The sequence below is a fragment of the Sesamum indicum genome, linkage group LG1, assembly GCF_000512975.1.
Source record: "Sesamum indicum cultivar Zhongzhi No. 13 linkage group LG1, S_indicum_v1.0, whole genome shotgun sequence".
In the NCBI taxonomy this organism is placed as follows: domain Eukaryota; kingdom Viridiplantae; phylum Streptophyta; class Magnoliopsida; order Lamiales; family Pedaliaceae; genus Sesamum; species Sesamum indicum.
In genome coordinates this window covers 9,688,965-9,709,163 of record NC_026145.1, presented here as the reverse complement: position 1 = coordinate 9,709,163, position 20,199 = coordinate 9,688,965, and the positions used below count along the sequence as shown (strand labels likewise).

The following is a 20,199-nucleotide window of genomic DNA, read 5'->3' as shown; positions in this document are numbered from 1 at the left end:
CAGAAATGAGTTTCCTGTTAATATCTAGTTGGTGATTTCTTCGTTGTCCCCCTTAGTTTCCTCGTGCAATGAGATGGTTGATAACGACCTCTGTGAATTAGTCCTTAGTTTCCTCGTGCAATGAGATGGTTGATAACGACCTCTGTGAATTAGTATGTATATAGAAGAAAGACTTTGCAGAGTATATGTAAAAAGTGTTGTTGCTTCATTTTGAGAACTTTGGTTATGTCAAATGGATTAATGCAAATTTACCATTTCACATGGGGCCAGCAGGTTCGGCAACAAAAGAGAGAATCCGCTCCAGATAACCGCGCCTCTGCTAGGCAGCATGTGAAATGGTCAAAAGCAGACGTGTCTGTTGGATGTATAATCCAAGTCAAGTGTAGAGTTAGCGGAACAGCCTTCTGATGGAAACAATTTTCATTTTCATTTTCATTTCAGATAGCTTCCCCGAAAGAGAAACATTTGTTCAGATTTGACTGTATCCAATTACAAGACGAAAGTTGTGTAATTGATTACTCTTCTTAAATTGTTTCTTACTAGTGGAGTGAATTCCCCAACAGCAAATTCTGGACCTGTGGGAAAATCAAGAGAATGCACTTATCATAGTAATAGGAAGTTTGTTCAATATGAGAATTGGAATTGAACACACGCTTGTAATGATAAAAATCATCCATATTAACAGAGAAGGAAATTTCCGATTCCAGAATCGCATGAACACTTGTTCCTTACTCAAAAGTAGTACAAATTCAAATGAATAATTATTTATTTTACTTTTGGGAAACTTTACTCACATGTGAAAGGAATTAAAGCGCTATACAAAGAGCAAAAAACAATAAAGATGGGGAAGGCTGATTATGACAGGCTCCTATTTTCTGAAATGACGCTTCATTCATTTTTGTTAAAAAATAAAAAAAAAAAAATCAACTTCTGACAATTGTTGAAGGTGGTTGGATTATTCTGCTAAATCAAGGAATAAATCATCCCAGAATGTTAGAAATATTCTATATGTTATGGTCATATACCTGCATCCATTTAATATAATTTAGATTGATAAAAGTCACTTTTTATTAAATAATTGTAGCAAAGTTGAGGAGTATCTAAATTTGATTCATAAATATACATAATCTATTGATCTTTTCCCAGTAAATACTTTTATTTCTAGGATGCAATTATTTAGTTTAGAAAAAAAAAGAAAGAAGAAAAGATTACTAAATTATCAGCAGTCCTTCTAAGATTATGGGGCCAATGAGTATATAAAAAATGCATAGGAAATAACACATTAGTCATATCTATAAAGCCTAAGTTGAAATCCAAATCCTCTATTCACAGTTCCAAAATTTAGAGACATGGTATGTGGCTTGTGTTTTCATCCAATCTCAATTAAGAAAAAATTAGATGAATTTTTTTTTTTTTGAGTATATGATTGAAGATGAGATAAAAATATAATGATGATATATAAAATGTGTTAGATAACAATTAAAATGTAATAACTATAAATAATGTAATGGATTTGAGATAATTTTTTATTCGAGTGAAAAAATAATATCACAATAAAAAAACGCCATACTTGATGGGATGGAATGAGATGAAAAATATGTGTTGACCATCAATGACCTTTAATTAACATCATAGGCTACTATAATTAAATAAAATTGATAGTTTGTAAAATTATTAAATTTTACGCGTCTTCGGATGTAATTATAGTTTTAAATAAAACCTAAAAATAATTCTCTTAATCTATTAATGAATAAATTATCAAATTTAGAATGTAGCATGGTTTATAATGTAGTCTATAACTTCATAAACTATAAAATTGTTCTAATTTAGTGTCTTAGGTGTTCCAAATTAGAAAAAGAGATACAGAGCAAGTATTTAAAATGGAGAATTATACTGGACTTTTCTAAAGTTTGCATAATTATACATAAATTATTTATAATTTTAAAAATTATATTTTGATATTTATTTTTATTTAATAATTTATTTAATAATTAATGAATTTACATATATTAATAAAAAAAACTAAAATTAAAATTTATATTTATTTTAAATTAATTTATTACTGATATTTAATTAATAAAAAATTGGAATTAGATAATTGAAAATTGGGTTGATTCAAAATCATGGAGACCGTAGTTGCTTTTCTTTTGACTAAAGCAGACGAGAAGCCGCTGGCCCCACCCGCTCTCTCTCTCTCTCTCTCTCTCTCTCTCTCTCTCAGTTTTTGAAAATGGGAAAATGGTCCTGAAAGAATTATTGAAATAGGTAGAAGCAGATTCGGTGAAGAAAACCGGTGAGTCCGCGTGTTTGCTCTCTGTTTTTCCTGTCCCTTTCCGCTTAGATTTTCTCGTTCTACTTAATCCTTTACCATTATTTGAGTTCTGGACAACCCCTCTCTCTCTCTCTCTCACGCGCATTCATAGGCTTCTGCTTTCCTCAGGTGAGTTCATATTCCTTCTTTCGTCTAGCTCTTTTTTTTTTTTTTTTTTTTTTTGAAGTTGGTTGTTTTTGAAGTGACGGTTTTTTTTCCCCGAATTTCTAGTGACCTGTTGGAGGAATTGATATTTTGGTTGATTAGTTACATGTTAATTGAGCTTTTTTCGCGTTTTAAAAATGTTTTTTTTTTCTGCTTTGGCTTTGAGATTTTTGGTTTGCGAGTTCACATCTGTCGTGTATAGCTAATTTTGTTTGCTGCGAATGTGGAATTGGAAGGTTTTCGTGAATTTCGTTGATATATGTTTGTATAGCGAGAATGGAGTCAATTAATTGAAATATTAAAGTGGAGATATTATTGTATTGTTTACTGATGGAAGTTTATGCTGTAGTCCATACTTGACAAATGACAAAATTTACTGGAAAAGAAGAAATTAACAATCGGCGTTGTCTTGCTGCTGTTTGATGTGGGAAGCACATACCGTTTCATTTTTGCTTCGAATTTAACCAATTACAATAATTGCCTACCATTGCTGCATTTCAGTTTAAAATAGTCAATATTTTGAATTTTGAAGCTTGAAAACAGTTTTGCCTCAATGCAGCTGTCTGCTAACTTTATCGGTGTCTTTTCTTTTGCCTGTTGTTGTTTTATTTGTGATAGTTTTTCTCTGTGGCTAAAAGTGGACCTTTCTCTTTTTCTCTATCTTAACAAATTGGTTTTGTTTGCAATTGATTATAGTGCTAGGTGGTTAAAATGCCAGAGATTCAGTTGGGTGCCCACACAATAAGAACTCATGGAGCTCAAGTTGCCAGGTTTCACATGCACGATTGGCTTATTCTTATGTTGCTTGTGGTGATAGAGATCATTCTGAATGTGATAGAACCATTTCACCGGTTTGTTGGAGAAGATATGATGACAGACCTGAAGTACCCATTGAAAGACAATACAGTTCCCTTTTGGGCTGTTCCGGTACGCTTTGTGTGGGAGTTAGCAGTATTGAATCCATCAAATATACATATATTTTACAAGATGCAAAAACTTTTGGATTCCTTTATGTGGAAGTGATAAACAATTGCCCTTTTATAATCCACCACAGATAATTGCAATCATATTGCCTTTCACTGTCATCCTCATCTTTTACTTCATCCGGCGAGATGTCTATGATTTACACCAAGCTGTCCTGGGTATGACTCTCTTTTCTTTAATCCTGTCCTCTTCCTTCTTTTTCTTCTTTCTGCATTGTTGACTAGCTTAGATTGCATGAGTATTGATTATATGCATCCACTTTCAGGCCTGCTCTTTTCTGTACTTATAACTGGTGTTATTACTGATGCAATCAAAGATGCTGTCGGTCGACCTCGACCAGACTTCTTCTGGCGTTGCTTCCCTGATGGTAAAGGGGTGAGTTCTATTGGTATGCCTTTAACTTAGAGCCACAACTTTCTGTTGCATGTGTCACAACCAGCATTCAGTAACATTGCCTCTTTATTTTTGTGGTTAGGTGTTTCATAATGTGACAGGGGACGTCCAGTGTACTGGATTGAAGAGCGGCATAAAAGAAGGTCATAAAAGTTTTCCCAGTGGACATACTTCATGTGAGTATGACCTATGCACATTTCAATGACTTATGTCAGTGCTACAAGTCCTTAATAAGAAATGTTTGCCTCTCAGACTTCTATCCTATATTGCATATATAAACTAGCATTTTCTTATCATGACCATTTACTAACTAGCGAACTTAAAATTTTGCATTCTTCAATACTACTGCGTCAGTTTTGACATGGTAACTAGTAGTAGTTGGTGGAATGCATTAATCGTATACATTGGCTAATGCTACCCTTAAACCAGATGTCTTTTTTATGCTCCAATTCAAACTACTGCAGAAACATGCCAGCCCTGCTTCACCACAAAATGAAGAAATGGCAAGAAAAGGTTTTTATGTTATGTTAGTCCTTGTCTCCTAGATTTAGAGGTATTAATAAATGAACCATAGCTATATTTGAGTTCAAGCAGATTAGCATTCTATCAATTTTTTCTCCTTGAAATCTTTTATTTAGTTTCTAAATAGTAAAAAGGCCTGCAGAGGTAACTATTTATGTTTTTAATTTACATTTCTTGAAAGAAGGTTAATGGCATTTGGGTTACTGTACTCATAGGGTCCTTTGCTGGTCTCACCTTCCTGGCCTGGTACTTATCTGGTAAAATTAGAGTATTTGATCGCAGAGGCCATGTAGCAAAGCTCTGCATTATCTTTGTGCCCTTACTCCTAGCAGCATTAGTTGGAGTTTCAAGAGTTGATGATTATTGGCACCACTGGCAAGATGTCTTTGCTGGAGGTCTAATAGGTATTTAAACTATAAAATTGAAACTATGCCTAAGTTTACTTGGTTTGTTATTGGATTTACTTGTTTGTTTACTGAATTTAGTGTTTGCTCTATGTGCAGGAACAACAGTTGCCTCTTTTTGTTACTTGCAATTCTTTCCACCACCATATGACGTGGACGGTATTTTTCTTCTTTGAGCTTATTTTTGGTTAGTAGTTGCACTGGTATTGGCTGTCCTAAATTATGGCAGGTTCTTCAACAAAATTTGGTTTTAGGAAAAAAGTGTGCTTTGAATTTCTTCTTTGCACTACTAATGATTGACAATCATTATACCAATTTACCAGCAAAAGAAAGTTTTTTAAGAAAAAAGGTCTAGATGTATGATAAAGATGAAGAACTGGTGGCTTGTGAAGGAAAAAACAGTTTGCTATCATTAATATTATTGCACTGTGCTCATATCTAACCTGGGCCCTGGTGATTATCTTGAACTAGTATGTATTTCCAAAAACTCTTCACTAGTTCACCACACATGCTTTGGGTGTTTATTACTGATGCTTGCGTTATAATATATGTATTATCTTCAAACTTGGGATCAGGTAGTAGGACGATTGCTAGTTATTTCCCAAGCATATCAATGCCTTAGTCATCCTTAGAATATGCTCCACCCTTATATGACCTTCAGTTCTAATCACGGAACAAAGAGTGAAATTTAAGCATATACTTTCAAAAAGAAAATGGAAAAACTTTCTTTAATTGAGATTATTATATCACATTGATCTTTTGTCCATTTAATTTGCTATAAGGTTAGTTGTAGCTGTTCTCTGTCATTCTTCTAATTCTATTTGTGGACCAATCTATATGGGATGTGCAGGTTGGGCACCTCATGCGTATTTCCATATGCTGGCAGAGTTGCAGGGTGACAACCAATCATCAGTTAACACTGGAAATCGTCTCACTGTAAGGCAATCGGAGCTCGAGAGTGTGTATGCCCGATCTCACGTATCAGACACCAATTCTCACGACCCTAACTCAATCCTTGAAGAAATGGAAAGTGGGAGAAGACACTGAATTTAGTGGTGCACATAGGTAGTAGAAACAGCTGTTCATATTCTTTTTAGGCGTACAAAATACAGTAGTGTCACTTTTTGCCTCTTCTTGACTGCTTTTGTCATGATGATTTGCCTGTATCGACTGAAAAATCATAGATTTTGACGAATTCTACCAATCTATATCGGAGTTGGACATTGTCAGTTATTTATGTGTTGTGATATCTAATGCGAACCATCATGAAATGGATCATGTCATTGCGTTCTGGAGTCGATCATAAGTTCTCAAGGTCGCATAACCACATCGTACAGGAGGAGGACAATTAAATGATTGGCCTGTGATAATGACTTGTACCCGGCCAATTGTGGACTTCGTCACTCTACTGTGCGTCCGCTGCTGACAGAGATCTGCTACTCGGGCTCTGTTTTAGGCTTTGATAGCAGTATGTGGAAATGATAGGGCTTTATTTTTATACTATAGATGGTGCAATAATCTATGTGTAAAATAATGATTTCTGAATGTTGTTCGATGTGTATTCTATTAGTCCAGTCAAAGAAAAAGCCTAAAGCAAAATTCATCTATTGACAACATAACTTATCGAACAGGAGTTTGACAGAGAAGGATCAGGTAGTATCCATACCCACGTCTAACATGAAAATTATATGAAATTCTACCTCCATCAAATTTTGAAACTACTCTTTCCTGCCAAGACTTTCGAATTTAAATATGAAATTTTCCCTCTTTAGAAACAAACTCCTTAGACTTCTCTTGATGCGAGTTATTCACCTGTGGAGAAGATCTGCCACTTTCACTCATTTGAACATTGAGCTCCAACGTATTCAATTTCCTGTCATTTCTTTCGTTCAACATACACAAAGAAGAACCCAAATCTGTCGTAAACTCCGGATTTTGGTTCAGACAAGCCATGCTGCTTGAAAACTTACTTCGAATACTTAAGCCTTCACATGGATTTGGTTCGTTTCTGTAACCTTTTTCCTGAAGTAACTTGAGAAAACCTGCAGAAAAGTGACTTGAATCTCCGAAAACCTGAAGCTTATCCACCTCTTGACTTCTGCCGACCTGCTTATGCAAACCACTTAACCCTCCTGGAAAACTACTATGGTTCTCCAAGCTGCCAACTCCAAGCTGTGGTGAAGGAGTTGCAGATAAAAGCCCCCTCTTGTGAGAAGAGTTAGATTTTAACAGTGTCTGCATAGATTGATGATCAACAGGCTGAGCAGTTACTCGGTTAAGTTCAGTAGCTGGTGATTCAACTCCATGTTTCTGGGAGACACGGAAGGGCCGATGATGGGTCAGTTCTGAGGCGTTGATTGTAGCAGTTCCTGTTATCTTATTACCTTCATCCTGATCGGTTCTTTTCCTCTTAAACTCTCCAGGTTCATTGTTTTCCGTTGGCACGGACCTTTTAGTGCAAGTTCCTTCTGATATTGTTAACAGCCTTTTTCCCTTGACAAGATTGTTAACGTTGTTCTCAATTTGATCGCTATCCCCGACCTGTTCGCTTTCTTGTTCGGGCAACGTAATGTCATTGACAATTTCAAGTACTTTGCTCTTCCCTTCTGGCTTAGCTCCTTGGGATGCAGCTTCTTGATCAGCATTACCCTTTACTTCTCCCTTTCGACATCTAATATTTTCGTTTGTACTCTTTCTGTATACATGCTGCCACACATTCTTGAGATTCTTGGCAGAAATTGGCTTCTTCAGAAAGAAACATGCCCCCTTTGACATGGCTTCCTCCACTACATTCTTGTTCAACTCCGAAGACATCACTGAATGTAAATGTTGAATCAAAATCATGTTCATAGAAGAAGAAAATTAATAATACTTGAGCAGACAGTTTTAAAAGGTCTTACATATGATCGGAAAATCCTTGATAAGCTGTACACTCTCAATGAACTTGAAGATGTCCATTTCTGGGATGTTAGTATCAACCATGACAAGATCAAATTGATCTTTGCGTTGTCCCAGAATGGACAGTGCAACTGTAGCTAGTTCAGTAGTTGTAGCTGTAAGAAAACCAAGAATCAGAAACATTGTCTAACGATCATCTCTAACTATCATTATAGAGTCTTGAACTATTCTTCTAACTATACGAAAATGCTAACTGATTGTAACTACCACTCGTTTATAACAACACGAAAGAAATTCTAAATAAAAAAGATCCTAAGGGATTACAGAGAGTGGTATGAAGTACTTTCTCAATATCTTCAGTGCATCACTTCAGAAATGTATAAACTAGTAAAGAAAATGAAGAACAAAGGTTATGTATTTATCATTTATGTACCTGAATAGGAGTAATCTTCCAACTTCGATGCTACGTCTAACAAAGATGCTGTATCATTATCAACCAGCAGCACACGAAGCCCGCGAAAACGAGTAGGAACAGCAGTAGCTTTCTCTTGACTCATCTCTCCGCAGAGAAATTTCAATACTCATGAAACAGAGATTCAAGAGAGAGCAAGAAAATGAAAGAGAGATTGCTGTATTATAAAGTGGAAAACAACTTTAAAGAGTATCTTTCTGTATGTTCATAAATCAGCCCCAATGCACTCTATGAAAGCACAAAAATCTGGTGAACTTTGTGAGGATAAAACTAAATTAATATGCATGATTTCTCAAATGTAGCAGTTCATTAATGTGGAGATTGAGATTGTGGCTTTGGCCAAATGCAGATTGAAGCCCATTTCCTGTTATTCTGGATAATTATCCTGATGCTTTTATTGATTTTGGATACTGGTGTTTGATGAGAATCCACTGCTTAAAATCTCCCTTCCCAGCTACTTCAATACTGCACCCACTTATATCATTCCCATCCAATGCTAAATACTGTGGATTATGTTCGGTAATAATTGGTACATATATTCTACTGACGTGATATGATTAAGATTATTTGATGTTTTCACATCGAGTATATCATTAAGAGTTTTCCATCAAAAAAGCTCCCTTTTCAATTATCCTAAACTTAAATGCTATACTATTTAAGGGGTGCTTCTAATTACTTCTGCTTTTGTAGTAGCAATAAATTGTAAGTAAAACCGTACTAACAGTTGAATTGTTAAAAAATAAAAGTTAAAAGTGAAAACAAATTGGAATTGGAATGTTCTGAAAACAGCTTAATATTTATAATTTTACTAGTAAGTTTTAGAAGTCGTCGATAAAAAAAGTGCTTAGAGCTTTTGACTTGTTAATTTAAGCAGTTAAAAAATAAAAATACTTTTTCAATTTATATTTCCCTATTAACTTTTGCAACTACTGTGGAAACTTGGGCCGGCCCGTACTCAACCCCCGGTATTGTGCTCTTGCCCATGTGCAAGAACAAAATAAGAAGGCCACCCAACATAGGGCTCAGACTCTTTTGGGCCAGTTCTCGGACCCAGTGAATTTCATCAAAGTCTAAGAGGGTCAATAACTCGAATTTATTTGATGTACAATTTAAAAAGAGTTATCCACTATATAATTATTCTAGTGAGATTTGCAATTCCCTAAAGGAATTATTAACTTATTTCATTTATCATCGCAAATTAATAGATGAATAATACTTTTGAATTTACAGTACAATGAATAATAATAAATATTTTATAGCACATCCTATCGATGTACAATTATAAATGAATTTTATAGTATAGTACGAGGTGAAACAGTTTATGTGTGAATATAACAAATTTATACCGATAAAAAACCCTAACGGCGAGGAAGATGAAACTTCTGTGTGAAGGTGAGTGAGAAGTAAAGTAGCATAACAACCATGACATAACAAGAAGGATTTGTATTTTTACCTAACAAATTATGTGTTTGAATTTAGAGTTAGTTAAAAGTTGTGTTAAAGAAGCAAAGTGGATTGGGAAAATAATCATGGGTTTTATCTGCTTTCAAATGCCTTGTGTCTATATAATTTGCACATAACAGCTTGCAAGAGAAGCAAGAAACAGGCAATCAAAATGGCTCTTTGCTAACTGCAACCTGTACAATATGTCTTAATGTTCTTCCCAACTAACTGCAGTTTGTGGAGTAAGATTGATGGAAAAGTGTTTGATTTGCACACTCAATTTGCTGCTCTAACAAACTCTCACAAAATGAATAGCCCACTTCAACATCTTCATTTTTCTTTTTATTTTTCAAATTCTTGGTTCATGAAAATATTGTGGATATTGAATTAAATGGTAGCATCATATAGATTAGGGATTCCAGGATTTGTTGTTTGGAGGGTTATTGAGAAATTGGTTTTGCTTTGATTGTCACATAAAAATGAGGGTATTAGCAGTTATCTATACATTCGGTGTGCGCAAAACACTAAGTGCAGTATATTGAACTCGGAGAAGTCATAGTTCTCAATTGTTGTAGGTTATGTACGAGATTTATATATGATATGGAAATTGTCCAAATTGATTGTAAACGAAGAGTTTGAACGGCTTATAAGCATCAAGGTATTCTCTTCCTACCAAGGCCCTTTTTTAAAACAAAATTGTGAGGCTCTTACGAAGCCACAACGAACATTATTGCGCAATGAAACACTGATTGAATTGCAAACCACACTATTTGACGCCATTTTGGGAACGAGGCCATGCGACCATTTCAAGCCTCTCATGTGGAGGCTGATGAAGTAGGCAAGCGTCTCATACTAATTGCAAACGAGGAGTTTAACCGGCTTATAAGCCTCAATATGCTCCTTTCTCTAGCGAGGCACATAAGTAGCCACAGCGAACAATACATTGCGCAATAAGACACTAATTGAGTCGAAAGTCACACCAACCTAAAAAAATTCTCGAATTAGGTTATCACACTTGTTAATTATGTAATTAATGATTCTTCTTAAACTATATATATATGTATATATACTAAGTATGTGATGTAGTCACTATATATGTGATATTATGAGAGCAAGAGGATAAGATATATATGATGCAAGAATATGCAAGTGTAGAGAAGTGGAAATTAGTATAAATGCATGTGAAATGGGGCAGGTTGATGGATGACTATGAGAATCAATCTAACAAAACCCAATTAGACAGATAAACAAGATGCAATCAATCTTATGGTTAATAAATCAACTATTTTGCTGTCTGGCTTGATAATGATGTTTAATCTTTTTATATTAATCTCAACTTCAACTTATGATTAGTCAGTTGATTCAAGTCTTCAACCTCCATTAATACAAACCCAACCTGCCCTACAAATACAATCATCACCTCATCATAATTACTCACTAAATTACATATTATCTCATGTATATTATTTTTAATGCTAAATTAATTACAATAATTTTTCATATGATATTTGGCATAATTACAAATATTTCTTATCTCCCTAATATTTGATGAAATTATGTAAAGTCTTTGGATGGAGGTCTGGAACTAAAGCTTCCCGTATTTATAGTCTTTGTAGAAGTGCAGTATTTGCATAGAATTTTAGGTCTAAAAGTGTGATTAGAAGATAATTTAGAGTGAAATAACGTAATGTTGAGTTAGTTATTGTTTAGAGGTTGTGTTCCCGCCTAAGTAATTTTTCAAAGCCCAATTGAAATGACAAAAATGCCATCCATCGTCCAACAACTGAACCGGATCAATGGCCATGAAGCTCGTATTCCCGGATTGCCCCTCCCTAAAGCACCACACTGCGATATAAATACACCTCTCCTCTTCTTCCTCGTCACCGCTTAATATCCTGTTTCTCTCTCTAAGAAAAAAGATAATCTCTCTCTCTCTGGAGAAAATCAGAGCGGAAGGTATTATCAAGATGTTTGAAGCTTAATAATAATCAGGCAAGTTCACCTAAATTACAGCTCATTGAATTCAGTTACGGAATTTCCTTCTCTTTGTATACAAGTCTGATTGGTGACGAAAGTGTGAGATAATCGAAGGTTAGTTCTTGTTCAATTAATTGAGAAATGTGCAAGAAGAATTTTTAATCATTCTTTGTTTCTGTGATATTCCATCCAAATGAGTTAAAAATTTGTTCCTTCGTTATTCTATAAATTATCAGGGAAAATGACCTGATTTAGTATTCTTTTAGAGACAGTTTGTGTGGTGATTGGTAAATGATAATTTATATTTTCAGTAGTTACATTCTACCTAGACAAGTTTGAATGTGGGAAGAATTAATGAAATTCTCATCTTTTCTTTTTTCCCCCTCTGTGTGTGTGTGTGTTTTCCCCCAATGGCAGAACTTTTATGCACATAAGATAAAAGAAATGCAGAGAGAATTCTCAATCTCAGGCCGTGAGAAGCCCACTGTCTCTGCAGCGTCGCCGCCTTATACAGGGGGCTATGATTTTGCCGCGTCGCTCTACCCCTCAATTTTCCCGCCAATGCATTCGCCTCTTCTCGATTACTTGAACGATGGTGTATCGCCTTCAAGGGAAAGTGACGATGTGTCGACCTCATGCTTGCCTCAAATCCAACAGCAGCATCTGCACCAGGACTTGATGGACCGTCACCAAAGGGTGCTCTCCAACCTCCGTGACGTGGCGAATCAGGCGCAGGCCCTCCGCCATGAGAACGTTAATCTCAAAATGGCCAACCTTGACTTAAACAATCGTTTGAATATGTTGCTCAATGCGGCGCCATGCCATGGTGTGGATCTTGTTCCGGGTTTCAATTCTGTGGTGGACGGATTACGGAACATGGGTTTCGGGACTGAGGAAGAAGGTACGAGTGAGAATGAGGCGGTGGTGAAGAGCCCGACTAGTGTGATGGATCCGGGTCGGGGTGACAGTGGAGAACTGGACCGGGTTCATTTGCCCAAGAGTATTTCGATTCGTTCTAGTGGGTATCTGAAGGCAGTGCGAGCTGGCGGGAGCAGCAGAAAAGGAGGAGATTGTGGAAAAGCATCAAACCAAACCAGAATTGACAATGGGACGGTAAATTGAGTTTCATATGATCTCGTGTTAAGTCTTTTCTTGATTCTGCTCTCCGCCATCTAGCTTTGAGAATGGATTATGTAAGCTTCTGTTTTTTAATGATAATATGCAGCAACAAACATGGAGTTATGAGTAAGTTTTTGTTTAAGAAGGAATTATAGTGTGTGAAAAGTGATCAAGTTTTTTGGAAAAGGATATAGTTCGGTCCTTGTATAAATTCTTTTTTATCAATTCTTAGAATATTACTATCCCCTTGATGGTCATATACGTATAATGGGATTTCCAGACCTTTTTCCTCCTTGTAGTCATAAATTTAATCGAGTTTGTGAACCTTTTTCTCCTCTTGCTCTTTTTGCTCTAGTAAACTCAATTTTATTAGCATCGTTTTATTGTGAAATCACTGAAATTGTTGCAGATTTTCTTTTTATTTAATCATGTAAAACTAGAATGTCTTCTCATAAGCCCCTGAATATAACAGGTTAACATCTATAATTAGAAATGCTGGCCTCAATTAATGTTTGTATGAGCCTATTTACTTATTGTTGTCTGTTTATGCAGCAAAGGGTTTATGTGAACGGAGGGAAGAAGGAGCAAATAGAACTTGAGGTGTACAATCAAGGTATGTTCAAGACAGAGCTGTGCAACAAATGGCAACAAACTGGCACTTGTCCTTACGGAGATAACTGCCAATTTGCTCATGGCATCGAAGAGCTCCGTCCAGTTCTCCGCCACCCTCGTTACAAGACTGAGATCTGCCGCATGGTCCTAAATGGCGTTCCCTGCCCTTATGGCCACCGCTGCCACTTCCGCCATACTTTGACCGACCAAGAACAGCTCACTAGGGCAATGAACTCCAACGCTCTTCAGCCACTGGACTATCGGTAAAGCCCATTCATGTGATGGAAAATGGAACTGGATGTGCATGAAGAGCTGCTTATGATATTTGGAGAGAGAAACCAAAATTCCCACTAGACTCAGGAAAAAAAGTAAATACAACTAAGTAGAAGTTGATTCTGTAAGTAAATAAGCATACAAGTCATAACACGATAAAGGGTGTGTTGTTTGATGGAGGAGGTGGCTTCATTACTTGGAAGTTAGGAAGTTTTAGAGTGAACAGATTATGTTTGCTTGCATCATTTTGTCGCTTCCTTTACCTTAAAACCCTCATTATACGCAAGTAATAATGCTTTCTAGTTCTGGAAACTTGTATGGTTAATTGGCTATGTAGAGAACAACTACTTTTTGCAATGATGTAGTTTTGCATTCTGGCTAAGCAACTTCTTGGTGTAACTGACATTTATGGGTGACCTACATACATACATAAATACATACCCCATCATGCCGTATTCTCCACTAGGAATGAACCAAACTGAAGAAACAAAGAAAAGGAATTATTGGGGCAGTTGAATTTTGCATAGATTGCTCCAATGATTTTGCAATTGAATTTAGTTTTATAGGTTGGGTGATTTACAAGTGGGGGAGGGCATAAATCATGACTATTCTCAAATCTCAAGTAAGAAATGTGTGCCCTATCCCTCATCACATGGGCCTCAATTTCTATCCAACTCACAGTTACCTATGCATGTCTCCATAGGCCTAGAGGGGTCCAAATGCAAAGGCCTCAATTCTTAGCTCTTCACATATTTCAGTTGCACGATTTACAACCCAATCCAATTCTGGATATGTGTGGGGATGGATGCTTTTGAAGCCGTAGTTACAACAGTTTTCTTTCTTTGACCTATTACCAAAAAATTCGCAACTTCCAAAACAGCTCCCGGCGAGGATCGAACTCGCGACCTTTCGCTTACGAAGCGAACGCACTACCACTATGCTACGGAAGCTGGTTGCCTTTCTAAGGGTTAAATAAAGTTATAAACAATGACCAATATTATAAAATTGGGATGGAGGAAACAAAGAAGAATTGTCTTGAAATGGTAAATGAAAAATCAATAACTTGTCTGATTGCAAAATGTGTGGTTATTGAGATGGATGAAAGATTTGAGTATGAACAAGATGACAGCTACTCAAGTGTGGATGTGGAGTTGCAGTGTGTGTGAGAGGGTGAGAGATTGAGACGGTTAATGCGGGGAGTGAGTGGCTGAAAATAGGAATTTTGGAATTGGAGCGGCGCCTCACCCTGCCCCTCTTCTCGAGGCCCGCGCGCCGCTCTCTGTCCACTCACCACCCGACACTCATTGGACACACTCACACTCACTTCCAACCATCTCTGTTCTTCTCATCTCTACCTCTTTCGATTACCTCTCATCCTAACATTTTCTTCAATTTTAATTATCATCATTTTTGTCTTTCTTAAACAAAATTGTGATTGTGTGAGACTATTTCGTCTATCACAACCAATTTAGGGAAACAAATGCATATTAGTGAAAGAGATAAAAAAAAAACAACAAGAAATTGAAGGGATATATATGAAAATTTAATGGCTGAGTTATGGAATTGATTTCAGCTTTTAGAATATATATATATATTCCCCACCATCAACTCATTTAACAACCCATTATTTATTTGGGTGCCAATTCATTTTCCGAATTAAATTCTACTGTAATTCTTTTTGACATATTCTATTCGAGAAAGGAAAATACAAGTAATCCTCTTATAATATTATAAATGAGAAAATTATATTTTTATAAATAAAATAACAATTTACTTTCTTGAATTTAATAACAGTTTTAGATAAAATATACATGCACATTATGTGCATAAACTTTTTTTTAGATAAAATACAATTATAAACTAATGATATGACAAGTATAATATATTTAGTTATTAATTAGTGTATAGTTAAGAAAAAATAATTAATTATATAATAACTATATCATATTTGTTTGTGATTAATTTAATTCAATTAAATTTGATTTGAATAAGAATAAGAATTTTGAACAAAAGAGAAGCAAAAGTTGGTGTTTCCAAACTCAAGTGCAAGTACCACCAACCACTTCTCCAAATATTTCATCACCATTTTCATTTCCAAATGCCTTTTTCCTTCAATTTCCATATTATTTATATACAAACAAAAGTTATGCGCAAAGAGAGAGAGAGAGAGAGAGTGGGAATAGTAAGGCAATAAAAGTGAAAAGTTGGGATGATTGAAGACTTTTATGTCTTGAGTTGAGAGGAATTGGATTGGAAAATTAACTCACAAAGGCGGAAGCAGCCACAGCCACAGCCACAGCCACGTCCTCTTCTCCTCTCTATCCCAATATATCATTAATTAGTATATAGTCTGAAAACTCCAATGCCTCCCATCGGCATTCGAGCTACTGCACATTTCCTCATTCCCCACAAACATGCCCTTAACCCTACTTCCACATCACTTTCAAGAACATCTCTCTCTCTCTCTCTATATATATATATATGTTGCCTCTTGCTTTTATATACAACAAACACTTGACAATGCTACTGGGCATCATATTTCTGGTATTTCCCTCCTTTCATTCCTCACCCTTTTAGCTTACAATTAAGGATATGATGATTAGTGGTGGAGGAGGAGGGTAGAAATGTAAATGTGGAAGGAGCAGCAAGCAGCTCAACAAATTGATGAAATTACAGAATGACAGCTTTGCAATTTGGGTGTCCCGTCAGAAATGGGAGATTGCATCGCGGGGAATTGAGGGTACCGGTCCGAATTATCTTCTAATTACTCTTTCTATTTCCTTTTGTCTTTTCCGCATTTCAAAAAAAAAAAAAAAAAAAGATGGGATGTAAGAGATGCATACAAGGGGTTGATGGTGGTTGTGGAATATTTATTAGTATTTAGTAATGGTAGGTGGTAGTGGGCATGCATGCATCTCTTACATCTCTTGTGTACTATTTTGCTCTCCATCTCTTCAATTTTCTATATATATAAAATATGTCAAAAAGTGTAAGAGCTTTGCCTTTTCACTTCTTCTAATATCATCATCATCATTTCACACACACCCCACCCTGGGCTGCAGGCCTTGGATTGGGCTTCCACATCAGATTTTCTGGATGGGCCCAAACCCCTTTTCTTAATACCACTACAAAATATTGTGCTACATATACATGCAACTGTTTATATTAAATGAATTTGTATTTATTCAAATATAGTTTAAATTAAAAGTAGAGGAAGGAATTCTCTGTAAACAAATCCAACGAATTAATTTAAAAATCCTAAAGTCAATTAAAATGAGGAAAAAAAGAGTCGAATCTAAAACCACCAAACAAGACAGTTTATTAGTGGATGCTATGGATTTGGAATGTGAAAGAGGGCGTCCCAAGTCCCAACCACATCCTTCTATTTTCATAAGCTCAATCTTGCAAGTGCCAAATTCAACCCTGAAAACACCTTCTTCAATACTTCACATCATCCTTTTCCAATACACATTAACCGTTTTCTCCCCAATCTTAGATGAATTCCTTTTTATATTTACCTTTTCTTCTTTTAACTTCATACTCGACTCCAGAAAATATAATCGTAAAAAAAAGTAAATAATGTAGGCAAGTATTTATATTGATTGTAGACAATGAGTTTAAATGGCTTATAAGCCTCAAAGCCTTCTCTCTCTAACGGGATGTTTTTAAAAGACAAAATCATGAGACTCTTATAAAATCAGACCAAACAATACCTTGAGCAATAAAGTATCGATTAAGTCACAAATTGCATCAATATATAAACTTACGTATTGGCAAGCAAAAACTGGAAAAACGTAGTGTTGAAGAAGCCTAATGTCCCTGAATTAAGAGAAAGAGATAGAGGAAAAATATACAAATAAATGTATGTTGTAATTTATCTCTACCCCAATTATCTTATCAACTTTGTCCTTGTTAGGAGCTATTTGCCTTTTTACTTGTCCCATTTATTTCTAGCTTCTTCGCCTCCTTTTTTCTCCTCATATCAATCAATTCTTTCACATGCAAATTGTGTGCTACAACTGAAGTTGTCAAGTGATGCCCTTCAAGCTATCAACACACTCCCACCTCAGAAATTCATACTCAAACCCTTCACATGCCTACAAACTTTCAATCACATTCCATTTCCCCAACAATTTTCTACCATTTTTCAAATTTCGTTTTAAGAAAAATTTAAGTTACACCCCTGATCTATAAATTATTTATACAAATTTTTCTTGTTTTTTTTTTTTTGTATAATTACAGAAATCATCTGTAATATCTAAAAAACAGCAGTAGTTTGTGTAATAATTTTGATATTTTGGAACATGTAGGTTCAATTTTTCGAAAAATAGAAATGATCTATATATATAATATTAATATTTCTGATGAGTGTATATATAATAATTTCAAAAAATAAAAATAGTCTAGTGTAAACATATATATAAATGAATTCTACACTATCTCCTACTATACCAAAAAATAAAAGAATATATTTCCAAATTATAATACACATGACAAACCTAAATCGGTCGTAACACGCAAGTGTTAGTGGATAACTGCCTACAAGCAAGACCACTAATTCATGCTTCCCCATCACTTATTTCTCTTTGCACCCAAATTATATTAATTGTTTTTTTTTTTGGATGTATTATGAATATGAATGAAATAACATGAATTAGGGTTTTCTTTTTGGTTTTGAGTAGGTATTTATTGGAAAATGAAAATAAAAATAAAGATTTATACAAGTAGGGGAAAAAGAGGCTGTCGCGAAACTCTTCACAAAAAACAGGAGAAACAACTCCCAATAAAGAAGAAGTCAAAGGTCAAAACTGCCACAAAACCTTCGACATAAAAGAAAGATGAAAAGAGGGTAAAAAAGAAATAAGAAAAAGGGAAAGCCGCTTCCTTCCTCATATGATACTGAAGCTCATCATCACCACGCGCCATGGAGATGCGTCGTCAATGGAAGTGGAACCAGGTCAGGAGATCCCCGGCCACGCGCCTCTGCGTGTACTCAACGCGCTCCTCCGCCACCAGCGGCGCCCTGCAGAGTGGGCAGCTGAAGTTGAGGTGGTCCAGCCAGCCGTCGAAGCAATCCTTGTGGAAAACGTGGCGGCACGCTAGCTTCCGCACGCGGTCCCCATCTCCCATCCGGTTCAGGCACACCACGCAATCGGAGGCGACGCCGTCGTTGGATTGATTCTGGTAGGAACAGACCCGATTCAGATTCAATTGCTCGCAGAGGAGGATGAGTCCCGTCAGACCAGACCCCAACACAGAGTGGTGGTGGAGATGATGATCCGAGTCGAAGCGGGGGGAGAAGAGGCCGAGTGCGTGCAAGATAGTAAATACAAGGTTACCATTAGAACGACGATCGATTCAGACGATACATCGGACAGCTGGTTCTGCAAACCCATTTTTTCTGCTGTGTTCACTCTTCAACAACTTTAAGATTGCACACAATAGAGTGGTTGTGTGCGTGTATGGCAGCAGTATATGCTACTGGTGGGGGCGGGGGTTGTGGGGGAAGAAAGAATGAAATGGAAGAGTGTGATGTATTTAAGGGGAGGGGGCCTAAAGAGTTGGAGATTTGAACTGGGGATGAGATGACGGCCCATGTGTGAATTGTGATGCCGCCGCCCCCCAAAACCCCAAACTTCCCCTTATTATTTATGTTGTTTTCTTAGCCATCTTATTCTAACCTTTTTCTATTCATCAACTCACAATTAAATAAATTAAAATTTATTTGCTGAATTTCAATGTCATTTTCCAATTATTTTTCTTTTTTTTTATATGGTTATGTTTGTATCAATTGTGAGTTTGCATCTCAATTTTGATTGCTGAATTCATTATATTGTTCAATACATTTGAATTCAAAAATTGGTGCAATACATAGAATATTTGAATTAATAAATACGATCAAACAATCCAAAAAAATAAAAAAAACTATTAAAAGACATAGAAATGCATTCGCAAGACTCGAATCGACAACATTTTGGTTTATTACATGTATTGCAAAATTGAATTTTGAAAATTGTGGGATGAGTCCCTTATGAGTTGTGTATTTAGTGAACTACTCCAGTTTGCAAATTGGGTTATAATGGGATGCATGATGATGACGTTGTAATTAAAATGCTCATAGCTTCCCTATATTGTAAGTAAACTTAATTGATTTTGGCTCTATGATATGTGAAAGAACAAGAAGCATATATGTAGCTAGATTGCTTGCTTTCATCACCCTTTTTCCCACACTACTTTCTAACTAACTTCAGTCTTAGAATATACGTACACACATACATACTAAGTGTATAAAATATTTTTTTAAATATGCGTATCCAATGATGTGAATATAAATCAGACAAAAAAAAAAATGTAGACTATATAAAATTTCAAACTAAAATTTTAATTTATTGTGCATATCGTATTCAGAATAGTTGTTCCCATGTTTTGCATTCAAACACCTGTATAAATTATAATAATTCATCTTTTGATTCAAAACAATGCTCAACGATGAGGAAAAATACGTAAATTTATATACTAATTTGATCATATCTTTCTTCTGAATTCATTATTTTTCTAAAAATATGATCAATAATTAGTCGACTCCAATATAAATATGCAACCAAGATAATTTATTAATTTTTTCA

General features: G+C 35.7%; 4 protein-coding genes and 1 non-coding gene across 8 annotated transcripts in view; 3 read left to right on the top strand and 2 right to left on the bottom strand.

The window, feature by feature from the left end:
- LOC105160505 (lipid phosphate phosphatase 2-like) overlaps positions 1 to 435 on the top strand; it is a 4,594-nt gene extending 4,159 nt beyond the window's left edge. The window contains exon 10 of one of the 2 annotated variants that reach the window (XM_011077910.2): positions 271 to 435. In XM_011077910.2, coding sequence (XP_011076212.1) covers positions 271 to 334 — 64 coding nt within the window. In that variant the 3' untranslated portion in view covers positions 335 to 435. The remainder of the gene's footprint in view (positions 1 to 270) is intronic. The other variant, XM_011077918.2, reaches the window with a different exon arrangement.
- Positions 2,209 to 6,016, top strand: LOC105160496 (lipid phosphate phosphatase 2). The gene is made up of 8 exons (XM_011077898.2): positions 2,209 to 2,440; positions 3,173 to 3,403; positions 3,531 to 3,618; positions 3,726 to 3,835; positions 3,936 to 4,029; positions 4,591 to 4,779; positions 4,879 to 4,938; positions 5,630 to 6,016. Exons 2-8 carry the CDS (start codon positions 3,188 to 3,190, stop codon positions 5,824 to 5,826), a joined length of 954 nt encoding a protein of 317 aa, XP_011076200.1. The 5' UTR covers positions 2,209 to 2,440; positions 3,173 to 3,187; the 3' UTR covers positions 5,827 to 6,016.
- On the bottom strand, positions 6,526 to 8,234 carry LOC105162066 (two-component response regulator ARR14-like). The gene is made up of 3 exons (XM_011079980.1): positions 8,111 to 8,234; positions 7,680 to 7,832; positions 6,526 to 7,595 (listed from the first exon to the last, which is right to left on the bottom strand). The coding sequence occupies exons 1-3, from the start codon at positions 8,232 to 8,234 to the stop codon at positions 6,526 to 6,528; spliced, it is 1,347 nt and encodes a 448-aa protein (XP_011078282.1).
- Positions 11,475 to 13,829, top strand: LOC105160477 (zinc finger CCCH domain-containing protein 15). Of its 3 annotated transcripts, none has more exons than XM_011077876.2 (3): positions 11,475 to 11,584; positions 11,987 to 12,682; positions 13,241 to 13,829. In XM_011077876.2, the coding sequence occupies exons 2-3, from the start codon at positions 12,014 to 12,016 to the stop codon at positions 13,565 to 13,567; spliced, it is 996 nt and encodes a 331-aa protein (XP_011076178.1). In that variant the 5' UTR covers positions 11,475 to 11,584; positions 11,987 to 12,013; the 3' UTR covers positions 13,568 to 13,829. The 3 variants fall into 3 exon arrangements, with proteins under 3 accessions (XP_011076178.1, XP_011076170.1, XP_011076187.1); XM_011077868.2 differs by having other exon boundaries at positions 11,981 to 12,682; XM_011077885.2 differs by having other exon boundaries at positions 11,584 to 11,683.
- TRNAT-CGU lies at positions 14,452 to 14,523 on the bottom strand. The gene has a single exon. It is a non-coding gene; the product is annotated as a tRNA-Thr (tRNA).